The 25,171-nt window shown below is 31.5% G+C and overlaps 1 protein-coding gene across 6 annotated transcripts; it reads right to left on the bottom strand.

The window, feature by feature from the left end:
• Positions 1–3,285: 3,285 nt before the first annotated feature.
• LOC136220343 (uncharacterized) lies at positions 3,286–7,862 on the bottom strand. Of its 6 annotated transcripts, none has more exons than XM_066008151.1 (6): positions 7,729–7,856; positions 6,986–7,106; positions 6,664–6,810; positions 6,088–6,196; positions 5,847–5,995; positions 3,286–3,512 (listed from the first exon to the last, which is right to left on the bottom strand). In XM_066008151.1, the coding sequence occupies exons 3-6, from the start codon at positions 6,769–6,771 to the stop codon at positions 3,501–3,503; spliced, it is 378 nt and encodes a 125-aa protein (XP_065864223.1). In that variant the 5' UTR covers positions 6,772–6,810; positions 6,986–7,106; positions 7,729–7,856; the 3' UTR covers positions 3,286–3,500. The 6 variants fall into 6 exon arrangements, 1 of the variants encoding a protein (XP_065864223.1); XR_010684494.1 differs by lacking the exon at positions 3,286–3,512 and adding an exon at positions 7,363–7,648 and having other exon boundaries at positions 5,392–5,995; positions 7,729–7,834; XR_010684495.1 differs by lacking the exon at positions 3,286–3,512 and adding an exon at positions 7,363–7,642 and having other exon boundaries at positions 5,392–5,995; positions 7,729–7,790.
• Between the last annotated feature and the right edge of the window lie 17,309 nt (positions 7,863–25,171).

Below are 25,171 nucleotides of genomic sequence, written 5' to 3'. Positions count from 1 at the left end.
ATATATAAAATCTTTATTTTAGTCATTTTGAAAAAAAAAGACAAATAAAAAAGAAAACATGGATAAGGTAGCGAGAGGTATGGAACCTGGGTAACGACAGAATGGAATTTCATCTCTGAAAGATGAAACTATAACAACTATTATTTAATAAAAATAAAACAATAACACAATTGCGAACAAAAATAACTACAACATATGAAAAAATCGAATAATTACCTTGAGAAACGTAAGAATTTCTTGTAATTTTTGACACTTTTGTATTTCTCGATTTTAGTTGTCCATGCATCTTCTATTTCTATCGGATTTCTTCAATTGGCGATATGAGTTTGGAAAAAAAAGACAAATAAAAAAGAAAAACATGGATAAGGTAGCGAGAGGTATAGAACCTGGGTAACAGCAGAAATGGATCTGAAAGATGAAATTATAACAACTATTGTTTAATAAAAATAAAACAACAACACAATTGAGGACAAAATAAATACAACATATGAAAAAAAAACGAATAATTACCTTCAGAAATATAATAGCGGAATACTATCTATTATGCTTTATATAGAAGTTTATTTGTGACTTTTGGATTTCCTTTGCTTTGTGTTTTTTCATCTTCCCGTAACTCTTACTTTGTTTTATTATTTTAATTAATGGGCTAATAATTATTTAATTTATTATAAATATAAATCTGTTATTTTTTTATTAATTAAATCTTTTTAATCTTGATTTTTTACTACGTTGACAACTCATCAAAATGCCTCTAAAACACTTCTCCTTATTTCTCTCTGCTTCCGCTATTAGATATAGTATAGATAGATAGATAGATGTTGGATTTGGGCCTTGTTTGATGGCTAATTGTGTGATTAGTATCAGATTGGGCTGATGGACATAAGTGGGACAAAGGCCGATACGACTTGAATGAAGATTTCGCCGTTCGGTGTTCATTTCTCGGAGGATACGTACGCGTGCATGATTTTGGTTTATGATTGGTGGCCTAATAGTTGAAGATCTCTCTGAACTTGTCCAAAATAGTAGATTGACTCTCTGAACTTTACAAATATCTTACCAGTTTATTAAACTTATTTATTTCGTATCACCAATTTTTTAAACTTGTCCATAAAAGTAGATTAGTTGCATAAACTTTGCAAGTGTCTCACCAACTCCTCAGACTTGCTTATTCTGTAACAATTAAATACAAAAACCATAATACTAACTTTCGATCCTTATCAATTCAATCTCTCAAACCCGCAAAAACTAACTCTTATAATAAGTTGAAAGGTAAGAGAAACGAAAAATTACATCTCGAATACATGAAGACGTATTTTTAGAATTTAGGTTTAATAAGTTTTTGTATTTAGTTATTACAGAATAAGCAAGTTTAGAGAGTTGGTGAGACACTTGCAAAGTTCAGGGAGCTAATCTACTTTGATAGACAAGTTTAGGGAGCTGGTGATACGAAATAAGCAAGTTTAGGGAGTTGGTGAGACACTTGCAAAGTTCAGGGAGCTAATCTACTTTGATGGACAAGTTTAGGGAGCTGGTGATACGAAATAAGCAAGTTTAGGGAGCTAATGAGACACTTGTAAAGTTTAGGAAGCCAATCTACTATTTTGGATAAGTTCAAGGAGCCGGTAATGTATTAGACCATGATTGTTTGTTGTTCATGAGAATGCATTGAATACTATATATTTTTTTCATGGAAAGTATATCAAAGAAATTCCAATCCACCTCTTCAATTTCATTTCATTGATCATGATAGAGAAGCTACTATAGTAAATTATTTTTAAATTGTTTTTTATACAATGAGGGAAAGCACATTCCAACTAGAATCGATTTTATAGTATTTTTTTTTTCAAAAATAACTTCATGATCTTTAAATGAGTCATATCTATTCAAGAGTACAAATGGTCTAATGATAATCTCTCTCAAAGCAATAACCATCAGTATCATAAGGACCAGTCAAGGAAGACTGTTGGGTTGCGCACATGCAAAATTAGTCTTGCCCCTTGAATTGCGGATAATGGTTATAACTGGTGGAGTCGTTTCTAATTGATAGTAGACCTCTTCCATTAAGTAGCTGACACGTGGAATCCAACTCATATATGGCAGTAATGTCACTCTACAAAATAATAAGATAAGCAATGTGAGAAAATGTAATATTTTCTTTGCATAATCTCACTACATACTTTTTATTTTTCTCCTTTGACTTTGCTAACTTAAGCATCACAATGGAATTGTCGGTCCTCGGTCCCTCCTAAATTATTTTTCTATCTGCACTAGAAGGCTCCAAAAAAGCTCATCTTAGTATATTCCACATCAAATTGGTGCGATGAGCATGGATGGAGCGAACATGATCATGACTCAGCTAAACAACGTCTTGATCCCTTCAACATCAAACCCCCAAGGATCGAAAACCCTTGTGGATGCAAACGAAAAGTTAATTGGACTTTTGTAGGTTACTATGGAATTAGACCAATGTATGAAAGCATGTTTAGACGGGGTTAGACCCGAACAAAGGAAGTTTAGGGATGAAATCACCAAACAAGTTATCTATAATATGTGATCCGTCAAGGAATCAATGAACATGCTCAGAACTAAACATGCAATAGAAATTGGGGATGTGAGAGAGGTACTCAAAAAATAAAAAAGGGCTAATGAATGCTCAAACAAGCAAGATTATGTTGCTTGTTCTACCAGATACCATACCATCGGAAATTTTCCAAATGGGAGAGACGTATCTTTGGATTCTCAATGAAATAACTCACGACACTACAACAAATGGGCACTTGTGCCACGGTTAAAATCGTGGCACAAGTTTAAAATTTCCGTGGCTACACTACATAGCCACAGAAATTCTTCCGTGGCACAAGTGATCGTGGCTAACTAGTTGCCACGGAAAAATAATGGTCGTGGCATAAATGAGTTCTTATGCCACGGGAACGTCCGTGGCTAATCACGTCATTTTGGCTAGAAACCTGTGGCAATCAACCCGACATAGCCACGAGCAAAACCGTGGCAAAAGTAAAATAATTATGGCTAGAAATCTTGTTTAGCCACGAGCATAACCATGGCAAAATAGAACCTGTAGCTAGAAATTTTGTTTAGCCACAAGCATAATTGTGGCAAAAATAGATTTGTTGTGGCTGTAAAGATTTCCTAGCCACGAGCATCATCATGGTAATTTATTTTTAATTTATTATTATTATTATTATATGATCTTCTGAATGGATGAAGCTCATTAAAATCAATATGAAAGTGAACAAAGAATCACATTTCAACCAATCTTCTCAAAAATAATATTTATTAATTAAACATGAATCTTTCTAGCTATCATCCATCCAATAAAAATCCCAACAAGAAAAGAAATCTATCAAAAGTATCCAATATAAATTTTTTCCCCATCAGTACCATACAAATAATAATAGAAGAAATCATAAGAAAAAATGAGATTCGCAGCAAGCTTCCAAAGATTGGAGTTACCCCACTCGTAGTTGAAGAAACCAAATGGCTTAATTCACCAACTGTTACAAAATCAACAATCAAAGTTAAGACAATATTTATATACATTAATATTACGAACGCAATTCAATAACTTTTTGCAGATGCCACCAAATCATTTACAGGCTGACTAGTTAAATTTAAACACATATATTACACTAGATTAGAGTATATTTTAATTCCAAATAAATTAAAAGGTTAGATATTATTATTGAAACTCTTAAATCCTTAAGGTGCCGTTTGGTTCGCGGAATAGAATGGAATGGAATAGAATGGTTATTCCAAAGGAATAGAATAGCAAAGAATGGAATAGAAATTCTTAGGAATTACTATTCCTATGTTTGGTTGATGGAATAAGGTAGAATGGAATAGATAGTTTTTTTATTAAAAAGACAATATTATCCTCAAATGTAATTTCTTATTTATTTTAAAATTTTAATTTTTTACTATAAATTGTTCAAATATTTAATATATATTATTTTAAAAAATATATAAAAAATAGAAAAATGGGAAATACGAAAGACAGAAAAAAACACGAAAAATACATTAAAAACGAAAAAACAATAAGAACATGAAAACGGAAAAATTTTAAAAACACGAAAAAAGAGAGGTAAAAAAACAAAAACAAAAGAAAAAAATGAGATAAAAGTGGAAAAGGGTGAAAATGCGAAAACATATAAACGTGTTAACACAAAAAAAAACACACACGCAAAATATGAAAAAACACAAAAAAATGTGCAAACCGTAAAAAACAAAAAAACATGAAAAAAGTGGAAAACACGAAAATGTGAAAAAAAATGAAAAACGTGAAAAAATCGAAAAACACGAAAACATGAAAAAGTGTTAAAAACACGAAAAATGCGTTTGTAACGTTTTTTTTATGTTTTTCCGTGTTTCTCAAGTTTTCTTGTTTTTTTCCGTTTGTTCACGTTTTCTTATTTTTCACGTTTTGTCATGTTATTGTGTTTTATTTTGCATTTTTTCGATTTTTCACGTTCTAGTTTTTCGGTTTTTCCCCTTTTTGTTTTTTTTCGTGTTTTTGTATTTTTCGTATTTTGTTACTTTTTCGTGTTATTCACGTTTTTTCATGTTTTTCGTATTTTTTCATATTTTTTGTTTTTAACGTTTTTGTGTTTTGTTTGCGTTTTTCGCATTTTCATATTTTTCACATATTGTCACGTTTTTTGTGTTTTAGCATTTTTCGTATTTTTTCGCATTTTCGTGTTTTTATTTTTCACGTTTTTTAATATTTCGTGTTTTGTCACTTTTTCGCGCTATTCCTATTTTATGTTTTTCGTGTGTTTGCTTTTTTTTACGTCTTCGTGTTTTTCGCATTTGTTCACGTTTTCATGTTTTTCGCGTATTTTTTTTTTGCATATTCTCGTGTCTGTAACATTTTCACATTTTTCGTATTTTTACATTTTTTAACGTTTTCGTCATTTTTCCATTTTTCACGTTTTATATGATATAAATTATGGATTGACCAAAATTTATAAGATTTGGGAAAGTGATTAGAGAGAAGATTGAGAATTTAATGGAGGATAATTTTGTAAATTATAAAAATATAATATTAGGAATAGGCTATTCCTAACCTAAATTGAAGAATAGCTATTCCATGAAATCAAGGAATAGGGATTCCATGAAATAGCTATTCCATAAAAAAAATCAACCAAAGGTGGGAATAGCTATTCTTTAGGAATAGGCTATTCTATTCCCCCTCTATTCCGCGAACCAAACGAGCCCTAAAAGTTTTAGTTAGCAGTAATAAGAAAATTAATTAAAAATAGAAGTTAGTTGAAAAAAAAAAAAAAAGGATGGTGAGATGTAGTAAAATAACATTTTGTTTGGGGAAAGTAGCACCTATGTATCTTGATTCAGTACCCATTATGTCATAGTGGAGTTTAAGGGCTTCAACTACTCTTGCTGGTATTGATCACCTCAAATATCAGTTATGTCAATAAAGTCAATGGGTGTTTCTATTTGTACACATGTTCATACATGTACCACTTCAAGAATTAATATACTATATCACCTAATCAAGAAATTGAGGGTTTACCATCTGTCAAAGAGATGATTTAATTCATTTTTCTTTTGAAAAGATAAAATAAAATAAAGCTAACGCCGGCAGTCCCTAAGACAAGTCCACATAAACCTAAACATTCATTTAGTATAGTATTCATATTGCAACTATGTGTAAGACATTTCCATGTCCAAACCTAAACATGAACTTTAAATTGACAGTATCAATAAAAAACTACAAGATCATGCTCCATTACGATCTTCTTCTAAAAACATGACTCAAAGAAAATAGCAGAGATACAATGTAGTAGTCTTGTTATATATTGAAACCAACTCACCTCTTCTAGAGGAGAGTGGATATCTGATGGAGTATGATTGTGTTTTTCAGCATAAACAATAGCTTTACATTTTGTTTCTTCCGTCCTCTCTCCCTCAAATTTTTTATTTAATTGTTGGGAGTTGTAATTTGGGGTATTTGGTGTGCTACCTGCACTTTTGGCCAATTAGGACAATTAAACAAAGGTTTGAAGAATATAAGGGCTCAACCATCTTGAAAAGAGAGAATGAAGAGATATTTACCTGCATTCACTGGAACCATTATCGCCATTTGGTGAAGGCTCACCAGCGTCACTGGAACCTCACATTGTTCGCCTTGCTCTATTTGTCGTGCTCTACTCTGACTACCAAGCTTGAAAATTCAAATCCTTAATTAAAACATCCAAGATTGAATTGATCTAGTAAATTATCATGTTATAAGTAAAAAGGCTATGTAAATCAGAATGGGCATATGAAATAATATTCAGCAAGAACCATAATACACATCTTTCTAATATAAAATTATACGTGTTTAGCATGTCCAAGAACCAATTAAGTGAAAATCAGACCCTTCCCAAATCTAATTAAATGACATGTAAGTTTAATCAAAACTCGGGAAACTCATTGCTTAAACTGTTACAGCAACTAAAAAATGACACAAATTATTAATTTTTGAAGCAAAGAAGCTACTGCTGAATGTGATTTATCATTTACATTTTTAACAATCATGCCTTTTGTTTTCAGAATTTCAACATCTAACTATTGTTCATTTGAGAGCAAAAAGAGCAACCTTTTCTGTAAGGAACTAAGTTTTGAAAAAAGCCAAGAAAGTATACTTACATGGACATGAGAGTCTTTAGCATATCTATTAGCATTAGTAGCAGGAAAAAATGTGTAAACGAGAATAAAAGTGCCAATAATCTCAACACCAAGCTTATCACCCATCATGTAGCCATGAGCAACAACATTAGCTCCACCTCATTGGACCTATAAGCCATAAAGTTAGTAAACTGATAGATCTGGACAATCTTAGTTCAAATTCAAAACCCATTACACATATAAGAAGAAAACCAAAACCCAGGATAACAAAATCAACAGTAAAAAATTTAATTGGCGATTTCGAACTGCTAGAAAGAAAAGAATGAGGCAGCAAGAAACTTACCTGGCCAGCAGAACCAGCAGTGGCGTCTTCGTTCTATCATCCATCTTCCTCTCTCCCTTAATTTTCTTTATTTAATTGTTCATAGTTGCAATTTGGAGTATTGGGTGGGTTATCTGCAGTTCTGGGCAATTAATAAAAAATTAGGGCCATTAAAAAAAGTTAGAAGAAGATGAGGGCTCAACCATCTTCACATAAGCTACCATGCATGTAACTTCATTATGAAACTCATCAAACCAAAGCCTAGACTCTAGCGAGGCCAATACAATCACAATCAAACCAAGACTTCTAAAATAGGAAAATAATTGATCGCAATCGGGCACCTAGAGAACATAGAGTAAACCAAATCGAGTTTCTTAGCAACTAATTACAACTATTACCACAAATCTTTATAGGAGCTTCAAGCTCGAGAAGGTTAGGCTGACTGAGAAAAACCTCCTTGGATGCGAGACAAAGCTGACGGATTTCCGTCTCTTGTAGGTGTACCTGCTTCGTCGTCCTACCATTCTTGGACTCCACCAGTCGCAGTATAATATCGTAAAGAAGACTCTCGTCCATCAATACAAGCCTGAAAAGTCCACGCAAAACCCTAACAATAACAACACTCTCCCTCTCTTCCTCTCTCTTTCTGTCCTTCCCTCTAGAAACTACTTTCACTCACTAAAACTGATGACGAAGGAGAGATCGAGACTTTTAGGTAAAGCAAATGGAGCGAAAGGTAATAGAGAAAAGGAAGAGATATTTACCTTGAATGAAATAGATGCAGGAAGAACCACCGTCGTTTGGTGAAGGATCACCAGCGCGATCTAGAGTAGAGGAAAGAAAAGAGGGAGATCGCAAGAGAAGTGTGGAGAGGAGTGAAAGGAAAAATGAACTAGGGCTTTTTTGTCTTTTTCTTCTTCTTGTTTTTAACTTCTAGGGTTAAGGTGCAAAAATACAGGAGCAATTTTACCCCTAACGTCTAAAATGGTGCAATTTTACCCATAACGTTTGTAGCAAAGAGCAATTTTACCCCTAATGTTGATATATTGGATCAATTTCAGAAATAATTCATCAAAATGTCTTCTTGGTCATGAATCTTATCATCTACACGTCACATGTGCGTCATTTTATCAGTAACAAATCATAAACATATGTTGGGGTGTGAAAAAAATAAAAAAAAATATACTGTCTTTTGTACGAATTAGATAAAAAAATCAAAAAATTCACCGAATTTATAAATATTAATCTCCAATTCTATTATTAAATTACAAAAGATATGAAATCCTTTTTTTAGAATGAATTGATATACAATTGATGTAAACTAATGAACAAAAATATCTGTGTTTTATAATAGTGTCTGAAACTGACCCAAATTACCAACGTTAGGGGTAAAATTGCTCTTGGCTACAAACGTTAGGGGCAAAATTGCACCATTTTAGACGTTAGGGGTAAAATTGCTCCTGACCCAAAACGTTAGGGGTATTTTTGCACCTTAACCCTAACTTCTAACTTTTAGTTTTTAGTTTTAAAGGAATTTTATGGGACAGACACGTGGTTTTCTAGAAAAGGACAATGTAAAGTGGGCGGCAATTTTGCCGCCCAGTTTCTACAACTCTCAACGAGTTACAGGGGCGGTATTTTTTCAGTATTTAGCGACTGAAATTTAGTTGGTCGCTAATGCCCTGTTTTCTTGTAGTGATAATAAATTATTGTTTGCCACCAAATAAATTACCCGTAGCATTAGTAAAAAAAATACCGTGGCAAGATACGTGGCACAAGTATATGTTTGTCACGGAATAAACTTAACTGTGGCATAAATACATCAAGTGATCAAAAGTTTATGGTGGAATCCATTTTTCCCGTGGCTAACTAAAAATATGCCACGAATTTTATATTCTCGTGGCATGATTCGTGGCACAAGTGCTCATTTGTTGTAGTGCGAGGTCAATCTAGAGGAAGAAATCAGTGTTACCGTATTTCTTGACAATTGATCCTTAGTTAATAGACGTCAAAAAAGGGGTCGGAGTTCTGACGAACCCTTTCCGATGCTAAAGTGAGTGATATTATGGAATATCGAGCTAACACAATTATAGAAATAGAATTCTGATGACTAAAACTGAGATACCTAGGATCTTGGAATGCCTCTGCTATTTATAAGTAATTTGAGATGCATTTGGACACGTGGTAGCTCATGATAGGCCCTGGGACCCTATCTTTACGTTGGAATCTAGTGCGCTGATTGGTCCACGTGTCTCTAAACACTCCTCAGAAGACAACCTTCAGCCATATTAGGATGCCCAAAGCTTTGACTTTGGTAAAGCTTTGATCAAGACTAAACATCACCATTATCTTGAATAGGCCGAGGCCTATCTGCGGTATTCGGGTCATGATAAGTCTTTCTAATAAAAGCCCAAATGACTTAATACCATATATGTCCCCTTAGTGAAATTATGAAACCCCTTTTGGTTTTCCCTAAATGACACGCGAAGTATTCTTTCTGCACAAATGACGTCATCATCATTATTACAACGCCGTCATATTTAAAGACTCGTAATAATGACTGGCGTATTTGCTTATATTCCCAAGATATAAGTTTGGGCTTCTTATCCTTTTGATCTTATAAATCATTCCCACTCTCCGAGAGACCGTCTTCTCCGATTTCCTGCCATACCTACTTTTCCTACAACCTGTAAGTTTCTAGGTCTTTTTTCTTGATTTTAATTGTTTTTTCTTTTGAAATGGCTTCCTTATCTAAGCATGGAACCAAGAAGGTTCGTAGATCCCTTCACTGTAGTACCGAGACCCTTCCTAAACCAGTAGAAACTTCCAACGAATCAACTAAATCTCTAGAAAATCCTCTTAGGAATAACGATACTGAAATGACTGTAATTCCAGAAAACTCAGATGAAAACTCCACCAACAAGGAAATAGCCAAACCTAGGAAGATTAATCCAAAGGTTTTCGACCATCCCTCCATAATTTCTGAATATCGTCTGAAACTTCTTCCAGAAATTGTTGGACTTCTTTCTTAGTATCTAATTTTTCTTTAAAATTTTCGATTCTAGTTACGATATGATCTTGTAGTTGTAATCCTTCACTATCTATTATATATCCTAAATATTCTATTTTATTTTTAAAGATTTCTGATTTCTTTTCAGATAAAAGGATTCCATGTTGTCGTACTGTTTTTATAAATGCATCTAGGTGCTGTAAATGGTCTGCTATATTATTGCTATAGATTAATATATCATCGACATAAACTACACAGAAGTCATTTAATTTTCTAAATATCGTATCCATTCGTCGTTGAAATATCTGGGGTGCATTTTTCAAACCAAAAGGTAACACAATCCATTCATAATGTCCTTGTGGTGCACTAAATGCTGTTAAAGGTCTTGATTCTTTAGTAAGCTTAATTTGCCAAAAGCCACTTTTACAATCAAATTTACTAAACCACTTTTTTCCTGATAATCTATTAATTAAATTTCTCTTATAAGGTAAAAAATATCCATCAAAAATCGTTTTCTTATTTAGTTCTCGATAATCTATTACCATTCTTGCTTTGCCTCTCTTTTGTTCGCTATGTTTTCTTACTAAGAATGCCGGGCTACTATGAGGGCTTTTACTTTCTTGAATTAATTTTAAGTCTAATAATTCTTTTATTTGTATTTCAAATTCCTTTTGATCATCAGGACTATATCTTATTGGTCTAGTGCGAACAACATCATTAGGGTTTATGAGTTCTATCTTAGCATATATCTTTTCTTTTTCCCACAACGTTATAGGGTTTTCTCCAAAGTTGATCTTTAAATGGTCTAAATATTTTTGTTTTAAAAGTTCTAAATTAGTATCTCTGTTTGTTTTGATATTATGTATTGTGAGTGGATATAAAGGTAGGACGCGCTTAAGGATAATCCATTTATTACAAGGAGTTAAAAGACTTATGGTTTCAGGTTTGATTAGCTGGACTTTAAAGAAATCAAGAAAATTATTTCCTAATAATATATGTTGTTTCATATTATTTTCTTGATAAATTATGGGTAATCGAAAGATTGTCTTGTTAAGTATTAATCTCATATTTTCGGCTATAATATCTAATTCTTTCATTTGTTCATTAAATCCTGTAACTCTGACCTTATGTCCTTTAGATCTTTTCCATTTATGGGGAACTAGTACATCTTGCTTCGCTAAACATATATCAGCTCCACTATCTATAAATATGCGGCGTTTTATAATCTTATTAGGTTTATATTCTACCGGTGCTTCTACATATATGGCTACCATTAGTTATTAGTTTCACTATCTTCATATTCTATTGGTTCTAATTCTTCTGAGTTCTCACCTTCTGTTTCAGTAATATAAAATTCATCTTCTTTATGCCATTTATCATCGCTGGCTCTTATTTGTTCTAGACTCATTATAAATTCTGTTGTTCCTATATATTTGGCACCTTTTTGTTTTAATTTAGGGCATTTATTAGCATAATGTCCTTTCTCATTACAATTCCAACATTTACATTCTGTAAGTTTAGTATTTTTATCCCTTAGTGGTCTTTCTCGTCTTTTCCTAAATTTTCGTTTATATCTAAATCTGTTCCGATTTTCGGGATTATTTTTATATCGTCTAAATCGTTTTCGTCGAAATCGTCCATTATCATACTTGTTAGTATAAGACTTCTTATATGTCCGATTATGTCTATAAGTGCGATTAGGAGTATATCGTCTATATTTTCTCCTAATTTTATCATCACAACCAAAAACTAACCGTTTTTCCGTGAATCCACATATTTCTCGTAACCCGAGTTTCTTATCCTTTTTAACCTTTTGTTGAACTCTATATTCTTCACATTTTCGCATAAGATAAGCTCGTAGTACTCTAATTCTTTCTCCTAATGTATTTTCTTTTGGTTCTAATTGAGTATATTCTTTTGAAACTTCTACGTTGTATGGGTTTGGTAAGTGGTCATAATATAGTTGTTGGTATATCAATTCTTCTTGTGGTAAAAACCTAGCTTCATAAAAGAACTTAGTAAAACTGATAGTATATTCTGGTAATTTACTAATTTTACAACATTTCATGTTATTCAAATTCATTATTATTTCAGCTTTTCTTTCAGCAAATACTGTTTCTCTAGCCACTAACCATCTTTCTCCTAAAAATTCTCTTTTTAATACCATATCGAATAATAATAACATTGATTTCCAATCATGAGCACAAGCTTCTATTTGTGGTCTTAACTGATGAGTTATAGATTCCATCCAAAATCCTACTTTTCCTATCATTGTTTTAGAGATTAGGTCATACATATAATCTAAATTTTCAGTGTGAGATGAATTCATTAAGGCTATGTACATTCCTAAATTCCAATCATTTATTCGTCTACTTATTTCTTGTTCATCATAGACATTATCTAAATCTAAAAAATATCCATTTGGATTTAATCCTTGAGACATAGATCCTATAAATTCTTTAAAGTCTCCTTGTTGGCCTATAGGTATATGTTGTGGAATCGTAGGTACTCTTTTAGTTACTACGTCTAAATTGGGGTCTATCATTTCTTCTTCTGGATAATTACCGGCATCTTCGTTTACTATATTTTCTGATCCTATATCTGATTCTTCATACCTAGTGTATTTGTTGTTGTATTCGTTGTTTTCTATATCACTTTCTGGTTCTTCTTCTATTATTGCATTAATGTTCTTCATTTGTTCTAATGCTTTCATTATTTGATGATTTTCTTCTATTAATTTTGTTTCATCTTTATTTTCTTCTTCTATATACCCAATGATTTTTAGTTTATTTTCACTTTGAATATCTGAACTATCTGAACTATCACTACTACTGTTACTGATGTGAATAGTTTTCCCTTTTACTTCTTTAACCATTGTTCTTAAGACTCTTACTTCTTCCTTTAATTCTTTTAATTCATCTGTAATGTGGATTAGCTCTGTTTTTGTTTGTTTTAATTCTAGCTTTGTTTCTTTTAATTCTTTTTTAGTATTTTTAAATTTGTGTTTATATTTTTTATATTTTTCGACCCATTCTGTACTCGAATTTATGACTAATTTTATGTTTTCTTTTTGTAGGTCTTTGATTTCTTTATGTTGTTTTTCGATTTTTAGTTGAAGGTATTCGGCTTCGGTGCTTACGTCTACATTGGATGGTTTAGCATCATTGTCTTTGAGTTTGCTGTTTTTTAGCGGTTCATATTTGTATTTTTCCTTTTCAATAATTTCTTGGGCGTGATTTTTAAGAAATGTTATTACACCATGTTCTTGTTCGGCCATTAGATTAGAATTGTCCTTTTTTGTGTAAATCGGTTAACAGATCTAAGGTTTTATTTACGGTTGTAGGGATTTTAGGTTTTATTTCACTTATATCCATCATTATTGGGTCCTTGCTTCGTCTCCAAGCATCTATGGGTACTATTTCTGGAGTTTGAGTTTGTGTTATAGTAATGTTTAGATTTTCTCCTGAGGTAATGCTACAGCTTTCTTCTATGGGTCTTTTTCTTTTGTCTATATTAGCTACTAACATGTTTAATTTTTCCAAAATTATCTTAAACGTTGGTATTTCCGATGTATTCCACAGTTTTGTTAATTCATGTGTTATCATTTCTTGGATTTGAATATGGTTTTCTTGTATTAAACTAAGAGTATTCTTTAATTGTTCTTTTGCTACAATCTCTATCCATATTTGGTCCAATTTTTGGTTAGGATCACTCATCTTTGTAGATTCTTTTTATCCATCCGTCTTCAAGTTTGATCCATTCTTTCTTAGGTGGTTCTAATAAAGAGTTTAATTGTTTGATTTCACATTCTAGTCTCTGTTGTTTAGATTCAATTTCTAAATATTTTATTTGAGATTCTATGATTGTCTCTGCCATAATAGTTTTTATTATTTGTAATTTTTTCTCTTTTTTATCAAGTTGTTGTCGTATGTTCATATTTTATTTATATACCGTATTTTGTTTTGGTCCTCTATCGTAATTCCTTCATTATTTATCTTATATTTTATTTTATTTAAAAATTCGTATCCTAATAATAGTGCATATGTACTATCATATTCTGTTACTCCTACAATTATCTCATATTCTAGATCTTGAATTTTAAATCTAATTCTTATGCTTTTAGTTATGATTATTTCTCTTGTACTACTTGGACAGTTATAAGTTTGTGGTTCGATTAGTTCACATTTATTCTCATTTATTTGGCTAATATGTACTAAACTTTTGGTTCCTGTATTAATTTCAGCTATACAGTCAGTTGCTCGTAGCTCATTAAATAATATTACTTTTATTCGTAACTTATCTTCATAATATGTATGTAATAAATCTAATGTTCTCGGTTGTCTTATTATGTCTTTCTTAAAACTTAACCTTCCTCCTTCTATCCTAGGTAATAATTTCTGGATTGGTTGTAGTTTTCTAGAATTAAAATCTATACATATTTCATCTGGTATTGTTATGATGGAATTTTCCTTATGTTCTAGTGGTTCTAATATTTCCTGATATAATTTTGGTACTAATATATCCCTATCATTTTGTTTTCTGATATGATGATTACCTGTAAGGGCATATATCATTTTTGTTTCTATACTAATTACTTTACTTCCTGGGGGCATTCTTATTCCTTCTAATTTATAATAGAGTGTTAAAGCTAGATCTTTATGTTTATCTTCTAATGAGATACTAAAATCTGGTTGAATTGTGAATTTAAGTTTCTGATAAATTAAGTTTCCTCTTACTACTGCTATTAAGGCATCTTGGATATTATCTAATATTCTATCATCTAATACATATATTTGAATAGGAGTATCGATATTTTTCTGAAAATATGCTTTTATAGTGAATTCTATTCCTCCAAAGTAAATATTCCTATATTTCTTTGCTTCTTTATGTGATAATTTGGATAATTCTCTTTTTATTACGTCATTTGTTATTAAATTTATCCTTGCTCTACCATTTATAGTAGTTGTATCTATAATATTCTCATGCTTCTGAACAATATATCGTATATTTTTATTTCTCTCAAACCATTTTGTTTTAAATATCTTATTTACAGATAGCTCTTCAGTTTCATCTTGTATTTTCTGATAAATATCTGGTTTAAAACTTAAAGTTTGAGTTATACCACCTTCATAAGTATCCATTTGATAGTAGATATTAGTATTTTCTGTATGGGTTTGTTCTGTTATTTCTTTATTCTCTTCCATTGATTAAAGCTTGAATATGTCTGTAACTTTCAGTAATTATTTGTTTTTGAATTTCTATTGTCTCTTCTTGCTCTCTATGTTTTTCTTCTAATCGTTTTACTTCATCTTCTAAGTCAAAAACTCTTTTTTGTAATTTTATCTTTTCAACACGCTTAGCATCTAAAGCACCTTGTGCTACTTCTAATTGTCTATCTTTTAATTCCATAATTTGTAATGCTCTTCTACAACTTATAATATGTTGATTGATATCCTGATTATAAATTAATGGTTTTTCAGCAATAATCCTAAGACTTTCAACTGGTATATCCATTATCTAGTGTGTATAATTCTGAAAAATCACGATTGTGAAATTAATTAGGCATTTAATCATTTCTACTTTTCTTATTAACATTATATGCCTATTTAGATCACTAGTTCCTATATTAAGGAGATGTTGGTAATATTCTAATAATATAATTAATTTGCCTAATAGAATAGAAATTTCTAAACTATTGCTTAAATCTAATTCAATTATGCCGCTTGTAATTTTATCAACTGCTTTCCTATGAATATTAAGCTGTGATGCAAACATACTGGTATATGAAGATGACATAGTGATTTCAAAAAGTTCTAACTATTTGTGAGATCCTTTGAAAGCTCTGATACCATTTTATGTGGACCGTTTTTTCTGATGTGTATAATGTGTGCAGGATCGCTCTTATGACCCTAAAAAGGGTAGGAAGACAAACGACTGCTGAAGTAAACATTGTTAAATGAAATTTAACATCCATAATATATTAAACCTTTAAGTGTAACTAATGATAACAAATTAATTTAATTAGAACAAGAGTTATAGAGGAACTCTAGTATACCTTTCAAAGCAATCCTCAGTGGAGACTTCTGAACTCTGCCTGACACCCTCTCATCATCATCATGGGTTATGGCTGTGTTCCAGCATCTCTACACACCTCTTGGATTCGTCTGAAGGCTAACTATTGTTGCTTTATAACTCTGGATCTTTTTAAACTAATATGCTATACGGAAGTTAAACTTAAGTAGTTAACAACTATGGATGCTAAAAGGGGAAGTTTAGAAAGCCATGGATATAGAGAGAAAGAAAGCTTTTATTGCTCAAAGCAAGTTCTATCTCATACATCATATGTCTTCTCCTTATATAGGTAGAAGATCAAAGGTGAAATTACCAAAAAGGAGATTACATCATCACAAAAGTTAAAAGTACAAACTTTTAGGTTACACGTGTCGAATGCTTCTTATTTTGCTCTTCCACCTCAAGCTTTACATCTTGCCACTAATCTCTAATGTTTCCACCTCATGCTTCTTCTTTGGACACATGTCTCTTCATATCTTCATGTCTTGCCACGTGTTGATCTTATTGCCACCTTTTCTTTAGGTATTGACACCTCGTTCTTATATTTCTTATTTTTCTTATCCATTTTTATCTCATTTTCTAAATAAATGGATCCTCCTCTTTTCTTGGATGGGCTTCTTCTTTGGGCCTTATGGAGTCAATATTCATGGGCTCAGGTCTTATGGGCTCAATTCTAATTAAACATGATTTTCTTGGGCCATATATAGATTCATAATGGGCTAATGTATCTGAACTATGTTTATATTTCTTATCCATCAATTTCGTATGCATTTCTATCAAAATTTGTTGACTCGTTTCATCACCCATTTCCATTAAATAGTTGATAGTTATCATTTCTTCAACTTCTCCATGATTCGATCTGGCTATTATAGCCACCTTTTTATTTCTAATATAGTCTTCGAGTCTACATTTGATCGTATGGATTCCATGTGCTCGTTTTTCTCCTAACCAAGATTTAAAATTTTCTAATTTGCATGGAATGTCCCATTGATGGTCGGAATTATCTACATCAATCTTAGTGTTTCTACCAGTCTTAAAAATCTGAGCAATTATTATCGGTTTCCCTTCTAAGTCCATAGCAGCATCAAAAATTTGAACACAAAATATTCCTCTTCCAAATCTTAATCCAAGTTCGTCAATGGATCTGGGTATGATAGATGGGAGTTTTGAAACACTATTAAGGCTCTCATCAGTCATGACTTTGTCCAGAAATCCATATCGAAATAGTTTCTGAACAACATCTGGACTGCAGTCTTCTGAGCATATATACCTAGGGTATTTGGTCATCTTAATGGTTCTATATACGGTTTGACTCTTCTTATATGTAAAAAATTTCATGATATTCTTATATGCTTCTGTCATTTCTGGAGGGAATTGTATAACCTGGGAGGTTGTGATTTCTGATGAGTTCTGATTAATCAGCTTAGAATGGTTCAAGGTGGTGGCTCCTGAGAGTCCACTAGATGAAGTTGGCAGCTCAATTGGCTTCTTATGAAGATCTCCTAACAACTCATAAGATGATCTAGGAGTCATGGTTCGTATATTCTGATTGTTCTGAGACTGGAGTTTCTTGAGTTCTTCCTCAAGGTTGTCCAGAAAGTTCTCATGATTTCTGATCATTGCCAGCATCTGGCGGTTCTGATTTCTGATTTCTGATATTCGCTGGATCATTATCTCCATTCCTGCTCAAAAAATCAGCTAAGATATTTCGTTTTCCAGAGATAGGTTTAACAACAAAATTATAGCAATTGAAAAAACTTTGCCAATGCCTTCTTTTGTTCAATTCTGGTAGGGGATCTATTTTATTTCTGATAAATGCTCCTACTTGTGTATTATCTGTTCTTATGATAAATTCTATGGGTAACAAATGATACCTAAATCCTTTAATTCCATTTTTAACAGCTAGTAATTCTTTTTCATTGATATGATAATTTTTCTCTGAGGGTTTCCAAGTTCCTGATCTATAGCCACATATTAAAGGAGTTTCTTTGTCTATATCTTCTTTTCTATATGCGATGAGTACTGCTCCCCACCCGATATCACTAGCATCTGTATATAATTCTAATTGATCATTATCTTTAGGTAGTCTTAATTTTGGGAGAACTTTTACTGCTTCTTTTATTTTTCTTATAGTATCAGTGTGAGTTGTCGTCCATTCAAATACTTTATGTTTCTTAATTAGCTCTTGCAAGGGTTGTCGTAATTTTGGTAAGTCTTTTATATAATCTGATGCATAATTTATTATTCCTAGAAATTGTTGGACTTCTTTCTTAGTATCTAATTTTTCTTTAAAATTTTCGATTCTAGTTACGATATGATCTTGTAGTTGTAATCCTTCACTATCTATTATATATCCTAAATATTCTATTTTATTTTTAAAGATTTCTGATTTCTTTTCAGATAAAAGGATTCCATGTTGTCGTACTGTTTTTATAAATGCATCTAGGTGCTGTAAATGGTCTGCTATATTATTGCTATAGATTAATATATCATCGACATAAACTACACAGAAGTCATTTAATTTTCTAAATATCGTATCCATTCGTCGTTGAAATATCTGGGGTGCATTTTTCAAACCAAAAGGTAACACAATCCATTCATAATGTCCTTGTGGTGCACTAAATGCTGTTAAAGGTCTTGATTCTTTAGTAAGCTTAATTTGCCAAAAGCCACTTTTACAATCAAATTTACTAAACCACTTTTTTCCTGATAATCTATTAATTAAATTTCTCTTATAAGGTAAAAAATATCCATCAAAAATCGTTTTCTTATTTAGTTCTCGATAATCTATTACCATTCTTGCTTTGTCTCTCTTTTGTTCGCTATGTTTTCTTACTAAGAATGTCGGGCTACTATGAGGGCTTTTACTTTCTTGAATTAATTTTAAGTCTAATAATTCTTTTATTTGTATTTCAAATTCCTTTTGATCATCAGGACTATATCTTATTGGTCTAGTGCGAACAACATCATTAGGGTTTATGAGTTCTATCTTAGCATATATCTTTTCTTTTTCCCACAACGTTATAGGGTTTTCTCCAAAGTTGATCTTTAAATGGTCTAAATATTTTTGTTTTAAAAGTTCTAAATTAGTATCAATGGTATCAGAGCTTTCAAAGGATCTCACAAATAGTTAGAACTTTTTGAAATCACTATGTCATCTTCATATACCAGTATGTTTGCACCGCCTGAGGAAGCTGGAGCTGCGGTAGCTGCTGAATCTTCTACTGGTACATGGACAACTGTGTGGACCGACGGGCTTACCAGTCTTGATCGTTATAAAGGACGATGCTACCACATCGAGCCCGTTGCTGGAGTCGGGCCTTCTTTTCGCACTATTACGGATACGAAAATAATGAGGAAGAATATACATTCTCGTGATTTGTATCCAACAGTACCCGTTGTTTTTTCTTCTCCTGATGGGTGGTCGAGTAACAAAAATGTTGTATTTTCCGGTACATCATTATGGATTGGATTAGTCTTTCTGGTAGGTAAGATCTATGAACTAGTCCATGTTTGACTAGCCAAGCAGACAAAGGACCCTGCATCTTTTTTCTCTCTCCCGTCTTAGATGTATTACCACATCCCCAAGGATTAGGCCCACTTTTTACAGGTCAGTAGCTAGGTGGGGAAGTAAAATTAATCCTTGTTCATACATTGGTTTCTCCGGTACAAAATGCAATTCATTTCGCTTTCTTCCCAAAAAGAAAGGAATAGCGAGAAAGTTCTGTTTCAACGAATCGCTTCTGTTGGGGGCAAATTCGAAAATTATATCAGCAAACAGGGAATAAGGTATTTTGCGTCTTTTGTTGATGAGGCGACACCCGGATTTGAACTGGGGGGTTTTCTATTTGATTGTATCGAAAGGCCCAATGAATTGGGATTTCCCTGGCTTCCTGGGGAAGAGGTTTATTTGGAGCAACCACCCGGGTTTGTTGCTCAGGGGGAGTCTGGAAAAGTCTATAAACTTAAGAAATCGTTGTATGGTCAAAGCAGCCCCCTCAACCAGTTGGTGTTCGTTCTGAGAACCAGAGGAGCCTACGGGCCTCCAGACCCTCTTTCTGGTCTTCTTTGGTGCTGATCTTGATCGTGGGATATCATTGAGAAATAGGAATCTAAATTTGATATTTTTCGATACCTTTTCGGACCTATTACCGATACTAAGTAGCAGTCAAAAATTTGTATCCATTTTTCATGATATTATGCCTTAATATTCATAGGAAAGCAGTTGATAAAATTACAAGCGGCATAATTGAATTAGATTTAAGCAATAGTTTAGAAATTTCTATTCTATTAGGCAAATTAATTATATTATTAGAATATTACCAACATCTCCTTAATATAGGAACTAGTGATCTAAATAGGCATATAATGTTAATAAGAAAAGTAGAAATGATTAAATGCCTAATTAATTTCACAATCGTGATTTTTCAGAATTATACACACTAGATAATGGATATACCAGTTGAAAGTCTTAGGATTATTGCTGAAAAACCATTAATTTATAATCAGGATATCAATCAACATATTATAAGTTGTAGAAGAGCATTACAAATTATGGAATTAAAAGATAGACAATTAGAAGTAGCACAAGGTGCTTTAGATGCTAAGCGTATTGAAAAGATAAAATTACAAAAAAGAGTTTTTGACTTAGAAGATGAAGTAAAACGATTAGAAGAAAAACATAGAGAGCAAGAAGAGACAATAGAAATTCAAAAACAAATAATTACTGAAAGTTACAGACATATTCAAGCTTTAATCAATGGAAGAGAATAAAGAAATAACAGAACAAACCCATACAGAAAATACTAATATCTACTATCAAATGGATACTTATGAAGGTGGTATAACTCAAACTTTAAGTTTTAAACCAGATATTTATCAGAAAATACAAGATGAAACTGAAGAGCTATCTGTAAATAAGATATTTAAAACAAAATGGTTTGAGAGAAATAAAAATATACGATATATTGTTCAGAAGCATGAGAATATTATAGATACAACTACTATAAATGGTAGAGCAAGGATAAATTTAATAACAAATGACGTAATAAAAAGAGAATTATCCAAATTATCACATAAAGAAGCAAAGAAATATAGGAATATTTACTTTGGAGGAATAGAATTCACTATAAAAGCATATTTTCAGAAAAATATCGATACTCCTATTCAAATATATGTATTAGATGATAGAATATTAGATAATATCCAAGATGCCTTAATAGCAGTAGTAAGAGGAAACTTAATTTATCAGAAACTTAAATTCACAATTCAACCAGATTTTAGTATCTCATTAGAAGATAAACATAAAGATCTAGCTTTAACACTCTATTATAAATTAGAAGGAATAAGAATGCCCCCAGGAAGTAAAGTAATTAGTATAGAAACAAAAATGATATATGCCCTTACAGGTAATCATCATATCAGAAAACAAAATGATAGGGATATATTAGTACCAAAATTATATCAGGAAATATTAGAACCACTAGAACATAAGGAAAATTCCATCATAACAATACCAGATGAAATATGTATAGATTTTAATTCTAGAAAACTACAACCAATCCAGAAATTATTACCTAGGATAGAAGGAGGAAGGTTAAGTTTTAAGAAAGACATAATAAGACAACCGAGAACATTAGATTTATTACATACATATTATGAAGATAAGTTACGAATAAAAGTAATATTATTTAATGAGCTACGAGCAACTGACTGTATAGCTGAAATTAATACAGGAACCAAAAGTTTAGTACATATTAGCCAAATAAATGAGAATAAATGTGAACTAATCGAACCACAAACTTATAACTGTCCAAATAGTACAAGAGAAATAATCATAACTAAAAGCATAAGAATTAGATTTAAAATTCAAGATCTAGAATATGAGATAATTGTAGGAGTAACAGAATATGATAGTACATATGCACTATTATTAGGATACGAATTTTTAAATAAAATAAAATATAAGATAAATAATGAAGGAATTACGATAGAGGACCAAAACAAAATACGGTATATAAATAAAATATGAACATACGACAACAACTTGATAAAAAAGAGAAAAAATTACAAATAATAAAAACTATTATGGCAGAGACAATCATAGAATCTCAAATAAAATATTTAGAAATTGAATCTAAACAACAGAGACTAGAATGTGAAATCAAACAATTAAACTCTTTATTAGAACCACCTAAGAAAGAATGGATCAAACTTGAAGACGGATGGATAAAAAGAATCTACAAAGATGAGTGATCCTAACCAAAAATTGGACCAAATATGGATAGAGATTGTAGCAAAAGAACAATTAAAGAATACTCTTAGTTTAATACAAGAAAACCATATTCAAATCCAAGAAATGATAACACATGAATTAACAAAACTGTGGAATACATCGGAAATACCAACGTTTAAGATAATTTTGGAAAAATTAAACATGTTAGTAGCTAATATAGACAAAAGAAAAAGACCCATAGAAGAAAGCTGTAGCATTACCTCAGGAGAAAATCTAAACATTACTATAACACAAACTCAAACTCCAGAAATAGTACCCATAGATGCTTGGAGACGAAGCAAGGACCCAATAATGATGGATATAAGTGAAATAAAACCTAAAATCCCTACAACCGTAAATAAAACCTTAGATCTGTTAACCGATTTACACAAAAAAGGACAATTCTAATCTAATGGCCGAACAAGAACATGGTGTAATAACATTTCTTAAAAATCACGCCCAAGAAATTATTGAAAAGGAAAAATACAAATATGAACCGCTAAAAAACAGCAAACTCAAAGACAATGATGCTAAACCATCCAATGTAGACGTAAGCACCGAAGCCGAATACCTTCAACTAAAAATCGAAAAACAACATAAAGAAATCAAAGACCTACAAAAAGAAAACATAAAATTAGTCATAAATTCGAGTACAGAATGGGTCGAAAAATATAAAAAATATAAACACAAATTTAAAAATACTAAAAAAGAATTAAAAGAAACAAAGCTAGAATTAAAACAAACAAAAACAGAGCTAATCCACATTACAGATGAATTAAAAGAATTAAAGGAAGAAGTAAGAGTCTTAAGAACAATGGTTAAAGAAGTAAAAGGGAAAACTATTCACATCAGTAACAGTAGTAGTGATAGTTCAGATAGTTCAGATATTCAAAGTGAAAATAAACTAAAAATCATTGGGTATATAGAAGAAGAAAATAAAGATGAAACAAAATTAATAGAAGAAAATCATCAAATAATGAAAGCATTAGAACAAATGAAGAACATTAATGCAATAATAGAAGAAGAACCAGAAAGTGATATAGAAAACAACGAATACAACAACAAATACACTAGGTATGAAGAATCAGATATAGGATCAGAAAATATAGTAAACGAAGATGCCGGTAATTATCCAGAAGAAGAAATGATAGACCCCAATTTAGACGTAGTAACTAAAAGAGTACCTACGATTCCACAACATATACCTATAGGCCAACAAGGAGACTTTAAAGAATTTATAGGATCTATGTCTCAAGGATTAAATCCAAATGGATATTTTTTAGATTTAGATAATGTCTATGATGAACAAGAAATAAGTAGACGAATAAATGATTGGAATTTAGGAATGTACATAGCCTTAATGAATTCATCTCACACTGAAAATTTAGATTATATGTATGACCTAATCTCTAAAACAATGATAGGAAAAGTAGGATTTTGGATGGAATCTATAACTCATCAGTTAAGACCACAAATAGAAGCTTGTGCTCATGATTGGAAATCAATGTTATTATTATTCGATATGGTATTAAAAAGAGAATTTTTAGGAGAAAGATGGTTAGTGGCTAGAGAAACAGTATTTGCTGAAAGAAAAGCTGAAATAATAATGAATTTGAATAACATGAAATGTTGTAAAATTAGTAAATTACCAGAATATACTATCAGTTTTACTAAGTTCTTTTATGAAGCTAGGTTTTTACCACAAGAAGAATTGATATACCAACAACTATATTATGACCACTTACCAAACCCATACAACGTAGAAGTTTCAAAAGAATATACTCAATTAGAACCAAAAGAAAATACATTAGGAGAAAGAATTAGAGTACTACGAGCTTATCTTATGCGAAAATGTGAAGAATATAGAGTTCAACAAAAGGTTAAAAAGGATAAGAAACTCGGGTTACGAGAAATATGTGGATTCACGGAAAAACGGTTAGTTTTTGGTTGTGATGATAAAATTAGGAGAAAATATAGACGATATACTCCTAATCGCACTTATAGACATAATCGGACATATAAGAAGTCTTATACTAACAAGTATGATAATGGACGATTTCGACGAAAACGATTTAGACGATATAAAAATAATCCCGAAAATCGGAACAGATTTAGATATAAACGAAAATTTAGGAAAAGACGAGAAAGACCACTAAGGGATAAAAATACTAAACTTACAGAATGTAAATGTTGGAATTGTAATGAGAAAGGACATTATGCTAATAAATGCCCTAAATTAAAACAAAAAGGTGTCAAATATATAGGAACAACAGAATTTATAATGAGTCTAGAACAAATAAGAGCCAGCGATGATAAATGGCATAAAGAAGATGAATTTTATATTACTGAAACAGAAGGTGAGAACTCAGAAGAATTAGAACCAATAGAATATGAAGATAGTGAAACTAATAACTAATGGTAGCCATATATGTAGAAGCACCGGTAGAATATAAACCTAATAAGATTATAAAACGCCGCATATTTATAGATAGTGGAGCTGATATATGTTTAGCGAAGCAAGATGTACTAGTTCCCCATAAATGGAAAAGATCTAAAGGACATAAGGTCAGAGTTACAGGATTTAATGAACAAATGAAAGAATTAGATATTATAGCCGAAAATATGAGATTAATACTTAACAAGACAATCTTTCGATTACCCATAATTTATCAAGAAAATAATATGAAACAACATATATTATTAGGAAATAATTTTCTTGATTTCTTTAAAGTCCAGCTAATCAAACCTGAAACCATAAGTCTTTTAACTCCTTGTAATAAATGGATTATCCTTAAGCGCGTCCTACCTTTATATCCACTCACAATACATAATATCAAAACAAACAGAGATA

This window comes from Euphorbia lathyris, chromosome 2 (genome assembly GCF_963576675.1).
Source record: "Euphorbia lathyris chromosome 2, ddEupLath1.1, whole genome shotgun sequence".
In the NCBI taxonomy this organism is placed as follows: domain Eukaryota; kingdom Viridiplantae; phylum Streptophyta; class Magnoliopsida; order Malpighiales; family Euphorbiaceae; genus Euphorbia; species Euphorbia lathyris.
The sequence above is the reverse complement of the archived record's forward strand: the minus strand, read 5'-3'. Positions and strand labels throughout refer to the sequence as shown.

What these genes read in the sequence shown, in the direction of transcription:
- LOC136220343 (XM_066008151.1), bottom strand. Translation starts at nt 6,771, where the DNA reads ATGATGGGTGATAAGCTTGGTGTTGAGATTATTGGCACTTTTATTCTC. An exon ending in CTAAAGACTCTCATGTCCAT is followed by an intron (nt 6,197 to 6,663) that starts GTAAGTATACTT and finishes TGAATTTTCAAG; the next exon opens with CTTGGTAGTCAGAGTAGAGC. An exon ending in AATGGTTCCAGTGAATGCAG is followed by an intron (nt 5,996 to 6,087) that starts GTAAATATCTCT and finishes CCAAAAGTGCAG; the next exon opens with GTAGCACACCAAATACCCCA.